The sequence below is a fragment of the Mobula birostris genome, chromosome 21 (genome assembly GCF_030028105.1).
Source record: "Mobula birostris isolate sMobBir1 chromosome 21, sMobBir1.hap1, whole genome shotgun sequence".
Classification (NCBI taxonomy): Eukaryota; Metazoa; Chordata; class Chondrichthyes; order Myliobatiformes; family Myliobatidae; genus Mobula; species Mobula birostris.
In genome coordinates this window covers 30,835,594-30,857,052 of record NC_092390.1, presented here as the reverse complement: position 1 = coordinate 30,857,052, position 21,459 = coordinate 30,835,594, and the positions used below count along the sequence as shown (strand labels likewise).

Below are 21,459 nucleotides of genomic sequence, written 5' to 3'. Positions count from 1 at the left end.
AGCCTATTTTTAATTAACTCAATTTGCTCATGTAAATTAGGTTTAATTAGTACAATTGATATGCTATCCCTCTCAGCAAAATTATATATTCACCTTATTAACATAAAATTCATTGTTGAAATTAAAAATGAAATGTAGTGTTCCTACTGAATGCATTGTCACATATATCTTCTACTTTACACTACCTAATTTTGCTAGTGTAAAATAGAATACATATAACAGACAACAGCAATTTTACAATAAGATATCGTCGTGTTGGATCTTTCTAGGAGTACAGTTCCATGAGTCACAAACGTCATTAATTTGGTCAATTTTGAAAAGTGTTTTTGGGAAATATCAGAAAACTTTTTGATCAGCTTCACAGAAGTCCATTAACTGCTCACCCAACACTTGTGTATGCATACTGCAACAAATGGCATGAAATAATAATCAGAGGAAGACTGGCTGAGCTCAAGCAGGCCTGCTTTAGTTAGTAAATAGAAAGGTTATGTAAAACTGGGAACCTCTTTTTTCTTATTTTTCTACAGTGTTGCCAGAAAGTTTGTGAATGCTTTAGAATCTTCTCTATTAGTGGATAAGTATGTGATCAGATCTTCATGTAAGCCCTAAAACTAGATAAAGAAAACCCAATTAATTAAATAACACAAAAACATTATACTTGTTCATTTATTGAGAAAAAATATCCAATATTACACGTATTTGTTGGAAAAAGTATGTGAACCTTTGCTTTCAGTAACTGGTGTGACCCCCTTGTACAGCAATAATTTCAACTAAACATTTCCAGTAACTATTGATTAGTCCTGCACATCGGCTTGGAGGAATTTTAGGCCATTCCTCCTTACAAAACTGCTTCAACTCTGGGATGTTGATAGGCTTCCTTGGACGAACTGCTTGCTTCAGGTCCTTTCACAACATTTCTATGAGATTAAGGTCAGGACTGTGACTTGGCCATTCCAAAACATTTTTGTTTCTTTTTAAACCATTCTGTTGTTGAATTACTCTTGTCTTTTGGATCACATTGTCTTATTTCATTATCCAACTTCTATTATGCTTCAGGAGGAGGACTATTACCCTGATACTCTCCTGTAAAATTTCTTGATACAATTGCAAGCGTCCAGGCCCTGAGGCAGCAAAACAGCCCCAAACCATGATGATCCTTCCATCATGCTTCACAGTGGGGATGAGGTTTTGGTGTTGATAAGCAGTGTCTTTTTTCCTTTAAACATAGCAATGCATACTTCTGCCAGAAAGTTCAACTTCTGTTTCATCTGTCCACAGAACATTGTCCCAGAGCATTGTTGAACATCCAGGTGGTGTTTTGCCAACTTGAGATGCGCAGCAATGTTTTTTTTGAGAGTATGGTGTCCTTCTATGAACACCATTCTTGTTCAATTTTTTTTGTGTTATTGATTTATTTGGGTTCTCTTTATCGAGTTTTAGGACTTATGTGATGATCTGATCACATTTTAGGTCATACTTATGCAGAAATTGAGAAAGTTCTACGTGGTTCACAAACTATCTAGTACCACTGTATATTGGGTTTGGTGTTGCATTATGAGGGAGGTGGGACTTTAGAATCAGAATCAGGTTTATTATCTCTGACATTTGCTGAGAAGTCTGTTGTTTTGTGCAAATGTATGGTGTAATACATAAAATTAACGTGTGTTAAGCTGTCAAAACAAATAGAGGTTGACCTTCACTAATCTGACTACCTGTAATCCAGTCCCTTCGATAATCCAGCACTGATTATGCTTAATGTGATAGACATAGACATAGACATAGACAGAGAATAGTACAGCACACTACAGGCCCTTCGGCCCACAATGTTGTGCCGATCCTCAAACCCTGCCTCCCATATAAGCCCCCACCTTAGATTCCTTCATATACCTGTCTAGTAGTCTCTTAAACTTCACTACTGTATCTGCCTCCACCACTGACTCAGGCAGTGCATTCCACGCACCAACCACTCTCTGAGTAAAAAACCTTCCTCTAATATCCCCCTTGAACTTCCCACCCCTTACCTTAAAGCCACGTCCTCTTGTATTGAGCAGTGGTGCCCTGGGAAGAGGCGCTGGCTATCCACTCTATCTATTCCTCTTATTATCTTGTACACCTCTGTCATGTCTCCTCTCATCCTCCTACTCTCCAAAGAGTAAAGCCCTAGCTCCCTTAATCTCTGATCATAATGCATACTTTCTAAACCAGGCAGCATCCTGGTAAATTTCCCCTGTACCCTTTCCAATGCTTCCACATCCTTCCCCACTTCCTATAGTGAGGTGACCAGAACTGGACACAGTACTCCAAGTGTGGCCTAACCAGAGTTTTATAGAGCTGCATCATTACATCGCGACTCTTAAACTCTATCCCTCGACTTATGAAAGCTAACACCCCATAAGCTTTCTTAACTACCCTATCCACCTGTGAGGCAACTTTCAGGGATCTGTGGACATGTACCCCGAGATCCCTCTGCTCCTCCACACTACCAAGTATCCTGCAATTTACTTTGCACTCTGCCTTGGAGTTTGTCCTTCCAAAGTGTACCACCTCACACTTCTCCGGGTTGAACTCCATCTGCCACTTCTCAGCCCACTTCTGCATCCTATCAATGTCTCTCTGCAATCTTTGACAATCCTTTACACTATCTACAACACCACCAACCTTTGTGTCGTCTGCAAACTTGCCAACCCACCCTTCTACCCCAACATCCAGGTCATTAATAAAATTCACGAGAAGTAGAGGTCCCAGAACAGATCCTTGTGGGACACCACTAGTCACAATCCTCTAATCTGAATGTACTCCCTCCACCACCACCCTCTGCCTTCTGCAGGCAAGCCAATTCTGAATCCACCTGGCCAAACTTCCCTGGATCCCATGCCTTCTAACTTACTGAGTAAGCCTACCGTGTGGAACCTTGTCAAATGCCTTACTAAAATCCATATAGATCACGTCCACTGTACTACCCTCATCTATATGCCTGGTCACCTCCTCAAAGAACTCTATCAGGCTTGTTAGACACGATCTGCCCTTCACAAAGCCATGCTGACTGTCCCTGATCAGACCATGATTCTCTAAATGCCTATATACCCTATCTCTAAGAATCTTTTCCAACAGCTTTCCCACCACAGACGTAAGGCTCACTGGTCTATAATTACCCGGACTATCCCTACTACCTTTTTTGAACAAGGGAACAACATTCGCCTCCCTCCAATCCTCCGGTACCATTCCCGTGGACAACGAGGACATAAAGATCCTAGCCAGAGGCTCAGCAATCTCTTCTCTCGCCTCGTGGAGCAGCCTGGGGAATATTCCGTCAGGCCCCGGGGACTTATCTCTCCTAATGTATTTTAACAACTCCAACACCTCCTCTCCCTTAATATCAACATGCTCCAGAACAGTAACCTCACTCATATTGTCCTCACCATCATCAAGTTCCCTCTCATTGGTGAATACCGAAGAGAAGTATTCATTGAGGACCTCGCTCACTTCCACAGCCTCCAGGCACATCTTCCCACCTTTATCTCTAATCGGTCCTACCTTCACTCCTGTCATCCTTTTTTTCTTCACATAATTGAAGAATGCCTTGGGGTTTTCCTTTACCCTACTCACCAAGGCCTTCTCATGCCCCCTTCTTGCTCTTCTCAGCCCCTTCCTAAGCTCCTTTCTTGCTTCCCTATATTCCTCAATAGACCCATCTGATCCTTGCTTCCTAAACCTCATGTATGCTGCCTTCTTCCACCTGACTAGATTTTCCACCTCACCTGTCACCCATGGTTCCTTCACCCTACCATTCTTTATCTTCCTCACCGGGACAAATTTATCCCTTACATCCCGCAAGAGATCTCTAAACATCGACCACATGTCCATAGTACATTTCCTTGCAAAAACATCATCCCAATTCACACCCGCAAGTTCTAGCCTTATAGCCTCATAATTTGCCTTTCCCCAATTAAAAATTTTCCTGTCCTTTTGATTCTATCCTGTTCCATGATAATTATAAAGGCCAGGGAGCGGTGGTCACTGTCCCCCAGATGCTCACCCACTGAGAGATCTGTGACCTGACCCGGTTCATTACCTAGTACTAGATCTAGTACGGCATTTCCCCTGGTCGGCCTGTCCACATACTGTGACAGGAATCCATCTTGGACACACTTAACAAATTCTGCCCCGTCTAAACCCTTGGAACTAATCAGGTGCCAATCAATACTAGGGAAGTTAAAGTCACCCATGATAACAACCCCGAAATTCGGCATTTTCACTAATCCAGCACTCCTCAGGTCCTAGTGGTGCCGGCTTAGTGAAGGTTGACCTGTACATGTTTTGTTTAAAATAAATTGAAAGTAAACCAAGGCACAAGTCAAAACATCTTTGTTAACCTGAATAAAAGTGAACCAATCAGGTGATAATTTAATTAAGAACATGATTTTCATGTATTAGCTTCAAGAACTAATATATAATGCTCTTACGCTATCATTTGTCTCCTCAGCATATCTTCCAGGTTTGAGGATAGATGTGGCATTATATAAATAACTTCAGAATCCATGCCAACACTGTTCCATGAGCAGTCCACAGAGATTCTTTTAGAGGACAGGATGACAATAGACAATAGACAATAGGTGCAGGAGTAGACCATTCGGCCCTTCGAGCCAGCACCACCATTCACTGTGATCATGGTGATTCATTGTGATGCAGACATTCCACCCTGTAAGAACTCATTTCAGGGAGGTAGCACCATCAATTTGTGGGAGACTCCCAGAACTTCTGGGAGGGGTGAGATGTCTGCAATAGAGTAGCTCCTTAGCAGCTAGCCAGATAGTTTAAATAAAGTTAGCTATGCTAATGAACGAATGACACCTGTTAAACTCACCTCAACATGTCTTTTACAGCCTTATCCCACCATGGACAATAGAAAAGTCACTGTTGCAAACAGTGCAGCAAGCAACACTCATTTTTGTCCCCTATTAGGCAGGGGTACACTTTAGTGTGGTCTGGGGCGAAGTACGTTTTATATTTTCTTTTTTTGGAACACTCTGCCATGGCGCGCGCTCTCTCTCTCTCTCTCACGCTCGCTCTTGTGCTCTCTCTTGCTCCCTCTCTCACTGTCACGCTCTCTCGCTCTCAAAAAAATTGATTTCCGGGATATTGTATATAATTTGAGGGCATAAGGGAGCCACTATCAATATGCGGGAGACTCCTGGAACTTCCAGGAGAGGTGGGATGTTTGCAGGATGGATAGTGTCACTGTTATCAAGTCCATCGAGTTTGAGAAATCCCAGGCTCACAGATTTTATGTCCAAGATTGGAATATTCACATTCATGAAACAAACGTCTGGGAATTCATTATGGTAATTATTTAACCAAAATTTACAATTACAAGATATCTTAAAATTACTCAATAACTAAAACGGAAAGTTACAGTCAAACACGGCACAGAGATTAAGCAATGAAATTTGAGTACCAATGCTGCCTTGGTATATCTGAATAAATATAACTATTAATAAATATATTAAATGCACTCTATGAAATATACTTTACTTCAAATACACCTTTCTGGAGCAAGTAATGAACACAAGAGTTTCTGTAGAAGCTGAAATCTAGAGCAACAGACAGAAAATACTAGAGAAGCTCAGTAGGTCCGGGAGCATCTAAGGAAATAATAGACAGTCAACATTTCATGTTGAGACCCTTCATCAGGAATCCTGATGAAGGCTCTCGGCTGAAAGATCGACTGTTTATTCATTTCCATAGATGCTGCCTGACCTCCTGTGTTACTCCAGTAATTTGTGTGTGCCTTTTTTTGGAGCAAGCTCCAGTTGGCTGCATAGGAACAATTCATCCAATGGTATGGAACATTCTTAAAGGTACCCAACGATTCATTGCAATTTATGACCTTCGGTGTGGCCCTCTTACCTAAACATAATTAGCCAGTTAAAGCTAGATTGAAATACTTGCTGGAATTCATTCAAACTTGCCTGATCCAGATAAAGATGGTTCTTTTGTGAAGATTTGAATACAGGGATTGAAGATTTCTTATAATAAAAGCAATAAAGTTTGTGATAGGACTCCCTGGATTCCATTATTTGTCCACAGTGTCATTCTAAACATCTGGCTAATGTATCAAGCACCACAGGTAATAATAGCCAAATGATGCAGCACTCTGCTACACAGGCTTTATTATTGCTTCCACGATCTATTCACTATCAGCGATGACCTTTCATTCACATGGAGGACATGGCAGAAGTACAAATTATCTTCCCTGAGGACTCATGTGAAAGGACACAATCAGTAACAGAAATCAGGAGAATGCCAAAAGATACTTGCTTTCCAAGATCCTGCTTTGTAGTTTATAAACTCCATGCTTACTGAATATTACACCACAAAACTAAAGTAACTGAAGGAGATTTTTTTCCCAATGCCAATCACCAAACAACCACCTAGCATCGTGCTATCCTCTGGTCTACCTGAGCAATTTAACATACTCATTATATAGGTCAAAATCTATACATATTATTATAATAATGTAGATCATTGAAACTGACAAAGTCAAGCTAAACACTGAAGATATTTTATATTTGATGAAATCAATTGTTCATAGCACATGCACTTAGTAATACATGACAAATTAAATATCAGTCTGAGACAAAATTAAAAAAAACATTTTGAGGCTGCAGGCTTGTTCCTGAATTAACACAGCCAGCTCCTTATAAATAATTAGCAGCAGTTAGAAACAGAAACCCAAAATCACTGGTTAGCATCATATCTTTAGAGTTCATAGGAAGAAGAAAATGTGCTCCCCATATTATCCAGCGGTCCAGTGAGGTTTGCCATCAGCTTATATTATCTGTATTTTTCATCTTTGCAAATGCTTGACTTTGAGATATCTGAGGCTGAAGACCAGCAAAATATCATATCTTCGTCCATAATACAGACTAAAGAATTAAATACAAGAAGGCATTTAGACTAATTACTTGAATTCCTGTATCTCTTATTTTATATCAATATTCTGTTCTTTAAATCTATAATTTCTCTAGATTGGGTTTTTAGCCTTTCAGCTATTTAAATAATTTTATTATCTATAAAAATTGCTATTACTATTAGATATAGAAAAGATCTGGGAAATTTGATTTGGATTCAGAAGAAATAAATGGAAATTTTAACATGGTGAATACATGGGATTGGCTGCAGTCATGGACAGAATTTAAATCATGCCTTGGGAACGCAGTCTCCATTCTACCAGTATCCACATCATACTGAGACAGGGCAGTGGGTGGGAGATAATTCACAGCAGAGAAAAAAAACACTGACATTTTAATTATGCTAATAAATCTGGAAATCTATGATCTTCTTTCACACCCTTGAAACCTGCCAGCTGAATCAAGGGAAAGGCTGCTTCAAAGTTAAGGTATCTGTCTTAAATGCATTTACTGATGACTAGGAAATACAACAGATTTTCTTTTGGAGCTCTGAAAAATTATTTGTCCCTTCTACATTTCATATAAAGAGCACCTGTGGAATCAGATTCTCCCCTCTGGGACTGGTTTCCAATACCAGCCACCCAGATCAGTCTGTATTATACTTAATGCTATGGAATTCTAACCAAGTCAATTTGATTGACAGGTTGTCACAGCAATCCACAAGACTGACCAAAAACAATTGTGGTCTGCCCTGAAAGACATGTTAATCTAGCCGAATGGATTAAAACTTCATAGCATACAGCGCAACACAGACTTCTGGGTTTGCCCCTGAGACCCAGCCAATGCTCACCTCTTGTCCTTTCATATAGCATATCTTGTATGTAACTAGTTTGCTAAGTCAACAGTGAGTTTATAGATTTCAGAAGCATCACTTCTTAATGAGCCAGCATTGTGCCTATTGTCATTTAGCATGAGACATCCGTAATGTTTGTAACTTGGGAGATGAGGATGGTTGGTTTGATTGGCAAACCTGGGTCAGAGATACACTACAGACAATATACGGATGAACACCATCAGAAGACAGTCAACTGGGCTGGAAAGGAGGTCTGGTTTGGCTAGAAGAAATGTGAACATCTCAAGTCTAGAACTGTTTAGAAGCAAAGGCAGCTGCTTTCAAATACTAAACACAAAATACTCCGCAGATGCTGGGATCAAAGCAACGCTCACAACACGCTGGAGGAACTCAGCAGGTCCGGCAGCATCCGTGGAAATGATCAGTCAAAGTTTCGGGCCGGAACCCTTCGTCAGGACTGAAGAGGGAAGGGGCAGAGGCCCTATAAAGAAGGTGGGGGGAGGGTGGGAAGGAGAAGGCTGGTACGTTCCAGGTGAAAAACCAGTAAGAGGAAAGGTAAAGGGGTGGGGGAGGGAAAGCAGGGAGGTGATAGGCAGGAAAGGTGAAGAAGGAATAGGGGAAAACACAATGGGTAGTAGAAGGAGGCGGAACCATGAGGGAGGTGATAGGTAGCTGGGGGAGGGGGCAGAGTGAAATAGGGATAGGGGAAGGGAGGGGGAGGGAATTACCGGAAGTTAGAGAATTCTATGTTCATACCAAGGGCCTAGAGACTATCTAGACGGTATATGAGGATTGCTAATGTTGTTCTACTGTTTAAGGCTCTAAAAATAAACCAGGAAATTATTGGGCGGCGAGCTTGATGCCAGTAGTGGGAAAGTCATTGGAAGGAATTCTAAGGGACAGGATATATGAGCATCTGGATAGACAGGATCTGATTAGGGATAGTCAGCATGGCTTTGTGTGTGTTAGGTCGTGTATAACCAATCTTATAAAACTTTTCGAGGAAGTTTCCCGGAAAGTTGATGAAGGCAATTCAGTGGATGTTGTCTTCAAGAACTTGAACAAGGCATTTGACAAAGTCAAACATGGGAAGTTGGTCAACAAGGTTCAGTCACTTGGCATTCAAGATGAAGTAATTAAATTGCATTAGACGTTGGCTTTGTGGAAGAAGCCATAGAATGGTAGTAGGTGATTGCCTCTCTGACTGGAGGCCTGTGACGAGTGGAGTGCCACAGGGACCAGTGCTGGGTCCATTGTTGTTTGTCATCTATATCAACGAGCAGGATGATAATGAGGTTAACACTTTCATCAAATTTATGGATGGCACCAAGATGGGGCGGGGGGGGTGGGGGCTGGTAGTGGGAGATGTAATGGACAGTGAGGAAGACTATCAAAGCTTGCAGCTGGATCTGGACCAGCTAGAAAAATGGGCTGAAAAATGGCACATGAAACTTATTGGAGCCAAGTGTGAGGTATTGACTTTGGAAGGACCATCTAGGGTAGGTCTTTCACAGTGATTTGTAGGGCACTGAGGAGTGTGGTAGAATAAAGGGATCTGGGAATATAGCTACATAATTTATTGAAAGTGGTGTCACAGATAGATAGGTTCATAGAGAAAGCTTTTGGAACATTAGCCCTCATAAATGAAAGTCTTGAATACATGAGATGGGATGTTATGTTGAAGTTCTGTAAGATGTTCATGTGGGCTAATTTGGAGTATTGCGTGCAGAGGTGCTCGACGAAGCAGTCCCCCAATCTGCGTCGGGTTTCACCGATGTAGAGGAAGCCACACCGGGATCCTGGTGCGGCTTCCTCTACATTGGTGAAACCCGACACAGATTGGGGGACTGCTTCGTCAAGCACCTCCGCTCCGTCCGCCACAACAGACAGGATTTCACGGTTGCCACGCACTTCAACTCTGCTTCACATTCCCATTCGGATATGTCCATACATGGTCTCCTCTACTGCCATGATGAGGCTAAACTCAGGTTGGAGGAGCAACACCTCATATACCGTCTAGGTAGTCTCCAGCCCCTTGGTATGAACATAGAATTCTCCAACTTCTGGTAATTCCCTCCCCCTCCCTTCTCTTATCCCTGTTTCACTCATCCCCCTCCCCCAGCTGCCTATCACCTCCCTCATGGTTCCGCCTCCTTCTACTACCCATTGTGTTTTCCCCTATTCCTTCTTCACCTTTCCTGCCCATCCCCCCCCCGCTTCCCCTCCCCACCCCTTTATCTTTCCCCTTACTGGTTTTTCACCTGGAATCTACCAGCCTTCTCCTTTCCACCTTCCCCCCACCTTTTTTATAGGGCCTCTGCCCCTTCCCTCTACGGTCCTGACAAAGGGTTCCGGCCCGAAACGTTGACTGATCGTTTCCACGGATGTTGCCCGACCTGCTGAGTTCCTCCAGCGTGTTGTGAGTGTTGCTTTCAAATACTGCATTACTTTGTTGATGACTAGGAAATATAAGAGATTTTCTTTTAGCATTCTGAAGAATTATTGTCCCTTCTACATTTCACATAAAGAGCACCTGCGGAATCAGATTATCCTTGAGAAGGATTTTGAAGTTAATTGAATCAACATTAGATTACGGGTCATGCTTGCTTCCCGTCTATAAAATCATACATCATTATGATAATGAAATGGTAACAAAAGAATATCCTTCTCAATGCTGCGACACATAAAAACCAGAACAATATCTCCCCCTCCCACCTGTATGTGTAAACAGTACCTGTAATCTTCTTGTGTAAAGCGTGGAATTACAGATGGTTGCAGTACAGTAACTTCAACTATGGTGGTATTAAATTTCATTGGTTCTCCATCATCATAAGCAATTACTGCCAGCTGAATGCAACAGAACAAATAAACCATTTTAAATTGTAGTTACTTTATAAAATCAACAACAAATATCAAAAGTAAACTACACTTGCTGGAAATAAAACCAGAAGAAGCTGGGAGCACTCAAAAAGTCAGGCAGCATTTGCAAAAGAGAAACAGAGGCAATGTTTCAGATCAAAGACCTTTTATCAGAAACACGAGAGTTTCTGCAGATGCTGGACATCCTGAGTAACACACGCAAAATGCTGGAGGAACTCAGCAGGTCAGGCAGCATCTACAGAGAGGAATAAAGAATCAACATTGCAGAACTAGAAAGGAAGGGGGAAGAAGCCAGAATAGGAAGGTGGGAGGAGGGGAGGAGTACAAATGGGCAGGTGACTGGTGAAGCCAGGTGAGGGGGAAGGTAAGGTGGGCGTGGTAGACACCTTTCTCCACAGGTGTTGGCTGATGCAGTGTTTTCAGCTTTTTCTGGTTTTACTTATTAAAAACAACAACCAGCTATAGTATTAAAATTCGGTTGCCAAGAAAGTAAATTATAACACTGTTTCTATCAGCTACATGCAATCACAAATAATGCTTCCCTCAGAGTGAATTATGTTAACAACTGTTTCCAGGTCATTTTGCTTAATTCCTGAAATTCAACCAGGCACTTATCTTCACTGTGTGCACCAGCCTTCGGCAGTGACATGCTGGTTACCCCATGATGCTGAGCACATTCATTGCGCCTTTTGGAGTGCCACTAAAAAAAAACATTATTTTGGGAATAAGCTTCAATTGGCTTTGCGTGTTGCCTGTTAAGTTCCAAATGAAGTTTGTAGAGTGAGTGTTGGGGCCATGATCAGAACAATCTTCAATATCCACTGCCACTCCCACCAGCCTGCCGTAAAATTTCAAGGCAAAATTGTATATGTTACCTTGAAAACTGTATTAGGTTCCTCATTGAGATTTACTCGAGTAAGCACCCGCCCTGTGTCTTCCTCCACTTCAAATATGCTTGCACTGTATGGAAACTCAGTCAGATCGACCTTGTACTGGACACTGCTTGCTGGGCTCCCCTGTATAAAGAAGCAACAGAGAAGTAAAGAGAATGTAAATCCAAATTTAGATATAAGTACACACCTTCTTCATTTAATTTACAAACAGACACAAAACTAGCAGGGAAAGAAACAGACAAGATTAAACTTCCTTCTGATCTGCCTTTTATGTGGCATTTTAGTGATCTTGAACTGACTGGATACTTTATTTTCTATGCTGCTAAATGGTTGGTGAAGTTTGTGGGATGTCCTCAGAGTATAGTAAGTCCTTTCAGTCTTCCTGGTTCCCAGTATTGAAAATATAAGTACTGTATTCATACAAGACTTATCAAACATCTACACAATATCAATAACAGGTTATGTTCCAAAATAATGACCATTACTTATCTAGCACAAATTGATTAGACTATGACCAACAAATAAAGACATTTAGACAAGATAAAGTAAACATTTGATGTCTTTAACTGAACCTGATCCTGATGTTGATCAGTTTGGAAATTAGCGAAACAGTATTACAAGTTATTTCATGTCCATGACGACATCTATCGCCATGACAAAATGCCAAAGCCCTTAAAAGACTGTTGTAAAGTACCTACTTTGATGACAAACTGGACATAAGATCATTGGCACACAGACACAAGGCAAACAAGTCGTGTTCAATTTAACGAATTGTCCCTGTTAAGTTGCAAAGCAAGATTTGCATTAATTTCTGGTAACTACTATAGGGCAAATGTGAAAGCACGACAGAGGTTTACAAGGAGGGTGCCAAGGAAGACGTTTAATCATGAGGAAAGATTGGATAACCTGGGCTTCTTTGATACTGGGAAGGCCGAGGGGAGATGAAGTAAAATTTAAACAAAACAAGGGACTAATCAGAGTTAACAGCAAGGAGATAGGTTAAAAACTCAGACATAAAAATTTAAATAGTTTGGACGATGAGATTTTCTTTACACCAGTGAGTGGTATGGTTCTGATATAGAGTGCTTGAGGTTACGGTGAAGCCTAAAGCCATATCATTTTTAAAATAAAAACAGAAAATGCTTGAAATACTCCAGCCAGAGTATCTTAGATCTGAATCACTGACTCCGTTTTTCCCTCCACAGGTGCTGCCTGACCTGTTGAATGTTTTAACAGGAAATTACGTCAAGAGGAGAGTCCTCTCCTGTAAATTTTTCAGGTATTTCCTTTTCCAAGGGTAAACAGGACAACCCATCAGCATTTCAATATTAAGTTGTCCTCTTGAATTCAATCTTGTAATTGTGTCCTCCAAGAAATTGAGCCCATCTCTGCATTTGTGCAGCTGCTGTTCGTGGAACACCCATCTGTGGACTGAAAATGGACACTAGTGGTTGATGATTTGTAATGATGGTGAACTCTGTCCTATATAAGTATTGTTCAAATATTTTAAATTCCAAACCAGACTCAATGCTTCTCTGTCAATCTGTGGAGAATTTTTCTCTGCGGTGTTAAAGGAACATGATGCAAAGGCTATGGGCGTCTTCTTTTATCACTCATATGTAACATGATTGTACTTATACCATAAGGTGAAGAGTCACAGACAAGCTTCACTGGATGATGTAGATCATAATGTGTGAGTACAGTGTCTGACATCACCATTCCCTTTCCCTTTTCGAAAGCCACTTCACAGTGCTTTGGCCATTGCCATTACTTCCCGATCTGTAGTAATGAGTCCAAGGGATAAAGCAAAGTAGCCAGGTTTAGCAGGAACCTGTTCTAGTAATTGACAAATCCTGAAAAGGACTGCAACTGTGACAGATCCCTTTGCCTTGGGACATCAACCACTGCTTGCATTTCCTCAGCACACTTGTTTAATCCTAGTGTGTCAATGGTGTGACCACTGTAAGTGATTGGTTTAAAGGAATTCAGTTTTGTTGCGTTGTGCTCTGAGCCCACAACCTTCTAATCTTTATTTTGGAGACATTCCTTGTCATCCTTACTGATAATAATGATGTCATCCAGGTAACACTTGAGTGCGTTGCAGCACCTGATCCATACTTTTTTGCCAGAGTGCGGGTGCAGGTGCTACTCCAAGAATAAGCCTATTATAGCGATAAAGCCCTTTCTGAGTGTTTATGGTGAGAAACACTTAGGACTCTTCTTCCATCTCTGTCTGTAGCTTGGCCTCAGCTTAGTCCACTTTGCTGAAGTGCTTCCCTCTAGAAAGGTCTGCAAAGATATCCTCTATCCTGGGCAGTTGGAATTGATCTACTTTCAATACTGGGTTGATGGTGACCTTAAAATCACCAAAGATCCTGAGAGACCTATTCTTCTTGGCTACTGGGGCCATGGGTGTTGCCCATGGGCTCCACTTAACATTGAGAAGAATTCCTTCAGCCTCCATGTGAATTCCTTCAGCTCACTGGTTACTTTACCACAGATGGTATAAGGAACTGGGTGGGGTCTGCAAAACAGCGGTGTGGCATTTTCATTTACCACTACTTTACTCTTGACGTGTTTGCGTTTTCCAGTGTCACCCCTGAACACCGCTGTGGCATCATCCGTACCTTTCTTAATTCACTTTCCGTTGACTCTGTTGCAGGGGATGTGGCATGCAAATGGTGGATGGATCTCCAATCAAGTTGTAGTTGTCTCAACTAATCATGTCTCCATATGTTAGCCCTTCCGTTTCTACCACATATAAACCCAATATGGCTGGATTGTTGTTGTGTTTCACTGTTATAAATGTCATTCTCACAGGAGTCATCTTTTCTCGGTATAAGTTATCAGTTGGTTTCAGTTTAATATCCTTGAAATGTCGTTCAAACTCAATTTGTGGAATGACTGAAATAGCCATACCAATGTCCAATTCCATTTTAATTAATTTGCTGCTTACTTCTCGTGTAAGCCATTTTGTTTGTCTGTTGTTAGCTTTCACATTTTAAACCTTAAGGCTCCTGTGCCACTCTCATCATTATCAGATTTTCCATCAACAGCATGCAGATTACTGCTCTTTTTGAAACTGCAACTTGACTTTCTATCTTTTTTCTCTTCTCTGTGTAGGCCATTTATTTTTGTTTACCTGATATGCTCTTTGTATGTGTCCTACCTTGCTGCATATTCTGCAAGTTTTGCCTTTAAGTCTGCTTTGGTCTGGTTTATGTGAACCCCTGCCACAACAGTAACCCATTGGATCAGCTAGGTCAATTTCTGCTTAGACGTTGCAATTTCGTTCACACTCAATTTCATTGCTGATTGCAACTCAATTGTGTCTGTCTACTGCTTCCATTGATACAGTGATTTCAACTGCTCCTTAAATGTGAGTTGTGTTTCAGGTAGAATCTGGTTTTGAATGCTTTCTTGTAAGATTCCACAAACTAAATGATCTTTCATTAAGCCCATAACTGAAATGATAATGCTCTGACGTTTTCAATGCTGAAATGGACTCCCCAACCTTTTGATTCTGCTTATGAAAGCTAAGGCGTTCTGCAATCAACGATGGCTTTGGTTCTAAATGTTGCTGTGTTACTTTCACAATATCAGCAAAGCTCATTTTGGCTGGTTTGGTTAAAGCAGTTAAACTTCTAAGAAAACTATGTTTTTCCACCCAATGCAATCAGCAAAACTGGCACTTGCTTTTCATTGGCTATTTCATTTGTTAAAAAATATTGCTCAATTCACTCAGTACACAATATCCAATTGTCTTTTGTGTAATTGAGCATGTCTATCTTTCCGATGTAGCCAGCCATTTCTGCTTTCTGTTTTTATTTATGATTATTATCACCCAGTACTCACTGTTCATGAACACATTCTACCTTTTCTTTAAACTCAACAGTCTTTCTCTTCCCTTGCAAAAAAACAAATGTTTCGCTGCTGTTTTTAAAACTCAAACATCTTACTATGCTTTCTATTAACCTTAAAGTCACGCTATGCATTTTCTTTAACTTGGAAGCCTCACTGTACTTCAACAGGAAGATAGCCATCTTGGGTTTGTCTTAAAACCTACTCATCACCACTGTTACGTTTTGTAACTCCAAAACATAAAACTAATTGAAGAAAAATATGCAGCCAGGAATGCATGTCTTAGTTTCGTCTTTAACGAGGCGTGCACTTTTATGACATGGTGGCATAATGATGTATGCCATTCACGTACTTTACAAAGTTCAAAGTAAATTTATTATCAAAGTACATACATATACGTCACCAGAGACAACCCTGAGATTCATTTTCTTGCAGGCATACTGAATAAATCCAATAATTATATGAGAATCAATGACAGACCACCCCGACAGGATGGACAGGACAACAAACTATGCAAATATAAAAATAAATAAATAATAATAAAAATAAATAAATAAGCAATAAATATTGAGAACATGAATAAAGAGTCTTTGAAAGTGAGCCCATGAGTTGTGGGAACACTTCAGTGATGGGGCCAATGATGTTAAGTGAAGTAATCCTCTTTGGTTCAAGAGCCTGATGGTTGAGGGGTAATAACTGTTCCTGAACCTGGTAATATGAGTCCTGAGGCTCCTGCACCTCTTTCCTGATGGCAGCAGCGAAAAGTGAGCATGAGCTGAGTGGTGGGGGTGCCTGATGATGGATGCTGCTTTCCTGTGACAATGCTACTCAATGGTGAGGAGGGGTTTTCCTGTGAGGGACTGCGCCCTATCCAGTACTTTTTGTAGGATTTTCCATTCAAGGGCATTGGCATTTCCATACCAGGCCATGACGCAGCCAGTCAATATATGCTCCAGCACACATCCACAGAAGTTTGTCAAAGTTTTAGAGACCATGCCAAATCTTTGCAAAATAACCTGTAATGAATTATGTAAATAGCAAAGAATGCTTAATCAAACAACATATTTATAATATTACTGAAATATTAACTGCACAACAAATAAGATTCAGAATGGGTCTAACAACTCAAAACTGAATATCGATGAGCTTCCCAACATCAGCAGTATCAGGTAGGTACACCACAACGATCTATAACTTTGCGAGTGTCACTAAGCAGAGAAAGACATGTTGGAAATAGCATCAGATATCAACCTGGTGAAGCTTTAAAATGCAGAATTACCTGCATGCTAAACATTAAAAATATCATGCAGTGGACTAAGTGATTTGATGCAAAATCTAATGGTGAACAATTAAATGGCTAGCAAATGGAGGAGGCTCCAAGAATATCCCTATCTCATCAAAAGCTGGGCATTATATATAACAAAGATGCCAAGTCCATCTCAGTTTCCATCTGAGAATGGCACCACCACAAAAACCAACTTTCAGTCAATTTAGTTCACACAATTTAATATCAGGTAATAGATGAGAGTGCAGCATACTGAAAAAACTGAGACTGGACAACCTCCTGACTGCAGTACCTAAAATCTTGCAGCACATCTAGCCAAACAATTCCAGTACAAATACAGCACCCAATAACTCCTGGCCTTGCTGCCTGCCTGACAAAGTGGAAAATTACCCAGGTATGTCCTGTTCACAAAAAGTGGACAAATCCAATGCAGCTAATTACAGTCTATTCTCAATCATAAGCAAATTGATGGAAGCAATTACCAACAGTGCAATCAAGCAACAGCCTTTTCTCCACTGCCCTTGTGTGGGTTTTCCAGGACCACTTCATGGAACTCTTCATGGCATCAATCCAAACATGGACCCAAGAGCTGAATTCTGGAATTCTGGAACTGAGGTGAACTGCCTTTGCTATCTGGGCAGCACTTGATTCAGTGCATTTATCAAGAAGCCCTGATATTAAGTCAGTAGGTATTCAATGTCTATTGAAAGCACTCTAATGCTTGGAGTCGTGCAAAGGAAGATGGTTGTGATTGTCAAAGTCGATCATCCAGTCCCCATGATATTACTGCAAAGGTTCCTTAGGGATGTGTCTAAAGCAAAACCATCTTCAGATGTTCATCAATAAATCTCCTCCTTCCATAAGGTCAGATGACCTTACTGCACAAAGTTTAATTCTTCATATCTACTCAGAAAATGAAGTAATCCACCTTGGCACGCAACTACATTTAGAAAATATTTATGTATTATAAATTGTAGGAAATAGTGCCAGGCTGTGGTTATCTCCAGCAGGGTAATGTGGTTGGCATTGACCAGTTGGGCTGAAATGCCTGTTTCCATGTTGTATTGCTCTATGACTTGATGAGAGAATCTAGCCACCTCTATTTGTCATACTGTAGTATCATCATTGCTGAACATCCTGGAGGTTATCACTGACTCAACTAAACTAGTTACATAAACACGATGGCTGAAGACCAAGTCAGATGCTGGGTGTCCTGCAGCAAACAAGTCGTTTCCATAAGAACATAAAATATAGGAGCAGAATTCAGCTATTTAGCCTAATGTATCTGGTCCCTTATTAATCGAATATATTATCCCCCTTATCCTCAGCCTCCTGCCTTTCTCTCTGTCACCTTTGATGCCCCTGCTAATTAAGAACCTATCATCCTCCACTTTAAACTTACCCAATGACTTGGCTTCCACAACCATCTATGGCAATGAATTCTACAGATTTATCACCCTCTGGCTAAAGAAATTCCTCCACATCTCTGTTCTACAGGGATGTCCTTGTATTCTGGGGCTCCAAAGATTTTCTGCAGGTCCCGTCAGGAGTGTGATGAAATACTTTCCACATACCTGGCTGAGTGCAGCTCAAACAATGAGAAGCGGTGTTGTTACAGCCACCCACTTGTGGGTGTGCCATCTACCAGTATAAACATTCAATGTCTCTATGACTGGCTCACTGTGCCTGAATGTTGTTCATGGATCGAGAGAATTTCTCAGACTCTTCTTGAAAATAATTACTTTTTTTTCATGATAATCTGCTCCATTACAGTGCCATGAACAGACAGCTCACCACCATCTCCTCAAGGGCCATCAGTGGTAGGGCAGATCCAAAGTAAACAAGTACATAGATAGGTATGTGTAACACACCACATAGAATAGTTAAGGTATTTCGATAGATAAGACCCTAAAACCATAGATATAGGAGCAGAATTGGGCCACCTGGCCCATTGAGTCTGCTCCGCCATTCAATCATGGCTGATTCTTTTTCTTTTCTCCTCCTCAATCCCAGTTTCCGGCCTTCCCCCCACCCCCCCGTAACCTTTGATGCCATGTCCAATCAAGAACCTATCAATCTTTGCCTTAAATACACCAATGACCTGGCCTCCACAGATGCACATGGCAACAAATTCCACAAATTCACCACCTTTGCCTAAAGAAATTTCTCCACATCTCTGTTTTAAAAGGCTGCCCCTTTCAAAGAGGAGCTCGGTAAACAACAGAGGGCAAAGCACTGACTGTTTGGAACAGGATAAAATAACACAGGGATGTCAGGTCCTTTTCAGAGTATAAACCAATCATATAAATGACATTTTAAATTAAATCTATTAAAACACACAAATACAAATTCACTTAAGAATATTTTTCTTTTGCAAAATCGCGTCATATAAAGTCTGCAAAAATACAAGAAGCAGAAAAAACTGCACCCATCCACAATGTTCTTTTTTTTAATTGGCTTGGCTCATTGCCAGCTTATCACTCATTCCTGTGGCTAGATTTAATGAAAACCAGAACTACCATTGAAAATATATATTCTTCTGCTATCTTATGGCTGGAATAGCAGAAGCAAAATCTAATCCTTCGTCATACCAATGAAAATCATTCAATGTTACATTAATGATAAAAATCTCAGAATCAATTAACCTTAATTGATTTTCAGTTGGCGTAGTGGTTATCAAAACACATTACAGTATCAGCAACCTGGGTTCATTTCCATAACTGTCTGTAAAGATTTGATATGTTCTCCCTGTGACTGAGTGGGTTTCCTCTGGGTGCTTCAATTTCCTCTCACATTCCAAAGACGTACTAGTTCATAGGTTAATAGGTCACTGTAATTTGTCCCATAATTAGACTAGGGTTAAATTGAGGGTGCTGGGCAGTGCAGCTCTAAGGGCTGGAAGGGCCTACTCCACGCTGTATCTCAATAAATAAATAAGCTGCTTTAAATTTTGATGGAAATTAGAAATTAATCACTTGGGTAACGGAGATTTATGACTCAGCAGGTATGGATGAGAATTTATTATTGTCCAATGATGAGACCTGTTCAGTGATGATTAAACATTCTGCTGAGACTAATACTGTGAGAAAAGAGCCATGTTTGTTATGAGCATTTCAAACGTGGAATCTTGAGGGAAGGGAAAAAATAAATGTGATTCATAATGCCTATTGCCAGGAGAGATTTTCATAAGAACATATGAAAAGTACTACGGTAGTCTACCTGGCCCTTTGAACTTGCATTACTATTCATTAAGATTATGGCTGATCATAAACCTCAGCTCCATTCTCCTGCATTGTCTCCAAATCCCTTCATATCCAGGAGTTTGGCAACTTTGTTTTGAATGAACTCAAAGACTGAGTGTCTATCGGATTTCATAATGCCAATGTAAGGTTGTTGAAAAGCCAAGGAAAATAGTGCAAGCTGTTACTTTTACTCACTTATGTTGCTTTCCTAGGAGTTTCTACATCCCAACAACAATCACTTGTACAGAGATTCTAGGTGCAGTTCTTCCAAGACAACCTCCAAATTAGCTTTTCATTGATTAAGAGTCTATTCATCAGACTCACCCTCATGAAAAAATTACCTTCTCTCCCAAAAAATATGTGTAATTTTTAAACTATTTATACAAGGACACCACCAAAGCAAAATCTGTTTTAAATGCACACAATTTACCACAACTAATTATCAATGCTTTTCACTAAAGTGGCAGCATACAGATCTCTCCTTCATTAAAGAGCAGACAGCGTTAATTCAGTCCCATGAGGCTGATGAAACAGTTCTTTGCTTTTAATTAATCTCTTGGCATGACTCAATGAGATAATATCCTGTTGCCTTCTAAGTTTTTTAAAAACAACAGTTCAGGCTACATTTTGAAGTCTATAATCCTCACCAGAGATTTTGAAGTAAGTGGTTCAATGATCTCAATTGATTTGAAGTTTTTAAGTCAGTGAACCTTTGGTCATCAGGTGCGTGAAAGGCAAGAAGGCAGTCTGGCTTGACCACCCGTTAGCTAATTTAGAACCTCAGGAATACAGACTATTCAGCTGTTCCAACCGAAATGGCATTGGAATTGCGATTTTAATAAGCCTTATGGTCAAGGTTTTTGATTAGTTGCACAAGAACGCAAGAAGTTAGGAGCAGGAGTAAGCCACCTGGCTCCTCAAGCCAAACACACTACTTTTCATTGGCAGACTCAAACGCATTATTCAATCACTTTCTAATAGCCTTTGCAGCCAGCTTCAATAACAGCAAAAACGAAGCCATATGCTTATTTACCTTCACTCCCAGCTCTGATTATGTGCACATAAAGAGAAAAATGATTAATTTTACTTGTCAAATGTACATTGAAACATATGAAAAATGTGTCGTTTTGTGTCAAATCAAATCAGCGAAGACTGTGCTGGACAGCCCACAAGTGTCACGACACTGCCAGTGCCATCATAGCATGTCCACAACTCACTAATCCTAACTGAATTAATCTTTGGAATGTGGGAGGAAACCGGAGCACCTAAAGGAACCCACACGGTCAAGGGGAGAACATGCAAATAGTTTACAGAAAGCAGTGGGAGTTGAAACCTGATCTTATAGTTGGTTGCTGTGACGCATTGTGCTAATCACTATGCTGCCATGCAAAAGTGCTGGGAACATGGACCCATTGATGGGCAGAGTGCCTAGTGGTCCCCCATTGCTCTTCTCACAGTCCAAACAAATCATGGGCTTATGTGGAGAACTAGGACTTGTGGATATCTGGAGGTTGTTATATACCTCAGACAAAGA

The 21,459-nt window shown here is 40.7% G+C and overlaps 1 protein-coding gene across 1 annotated transcript in view; it reads right to left on the bottom strand.

The window, feature by feature from the left end:
• The window catches only part of pcdh15b (protocadherin-related 15b), a 780,285-nt gene that overhangs the window by 172,726 nt on the left and 586,100 nt on the right, over positions 1–21,459 (bottom strand). Inside the window, exons 21-22 of the mRNA XM_072239829.1 lie at positions 11,520–11,660; positions 10,499–10,611 (exon numbers count right to left, since the gene is read on the bottom strand). Coding sequence (XP_072095930.1) covers positions 10,499–10,611; positions 11,520–11,660 — 254 coding nt within the window. The remainder of the gene's footprint in view (positions 1–10,498; positions 10,612–11,519; positions 11,661–21,459) is intronic.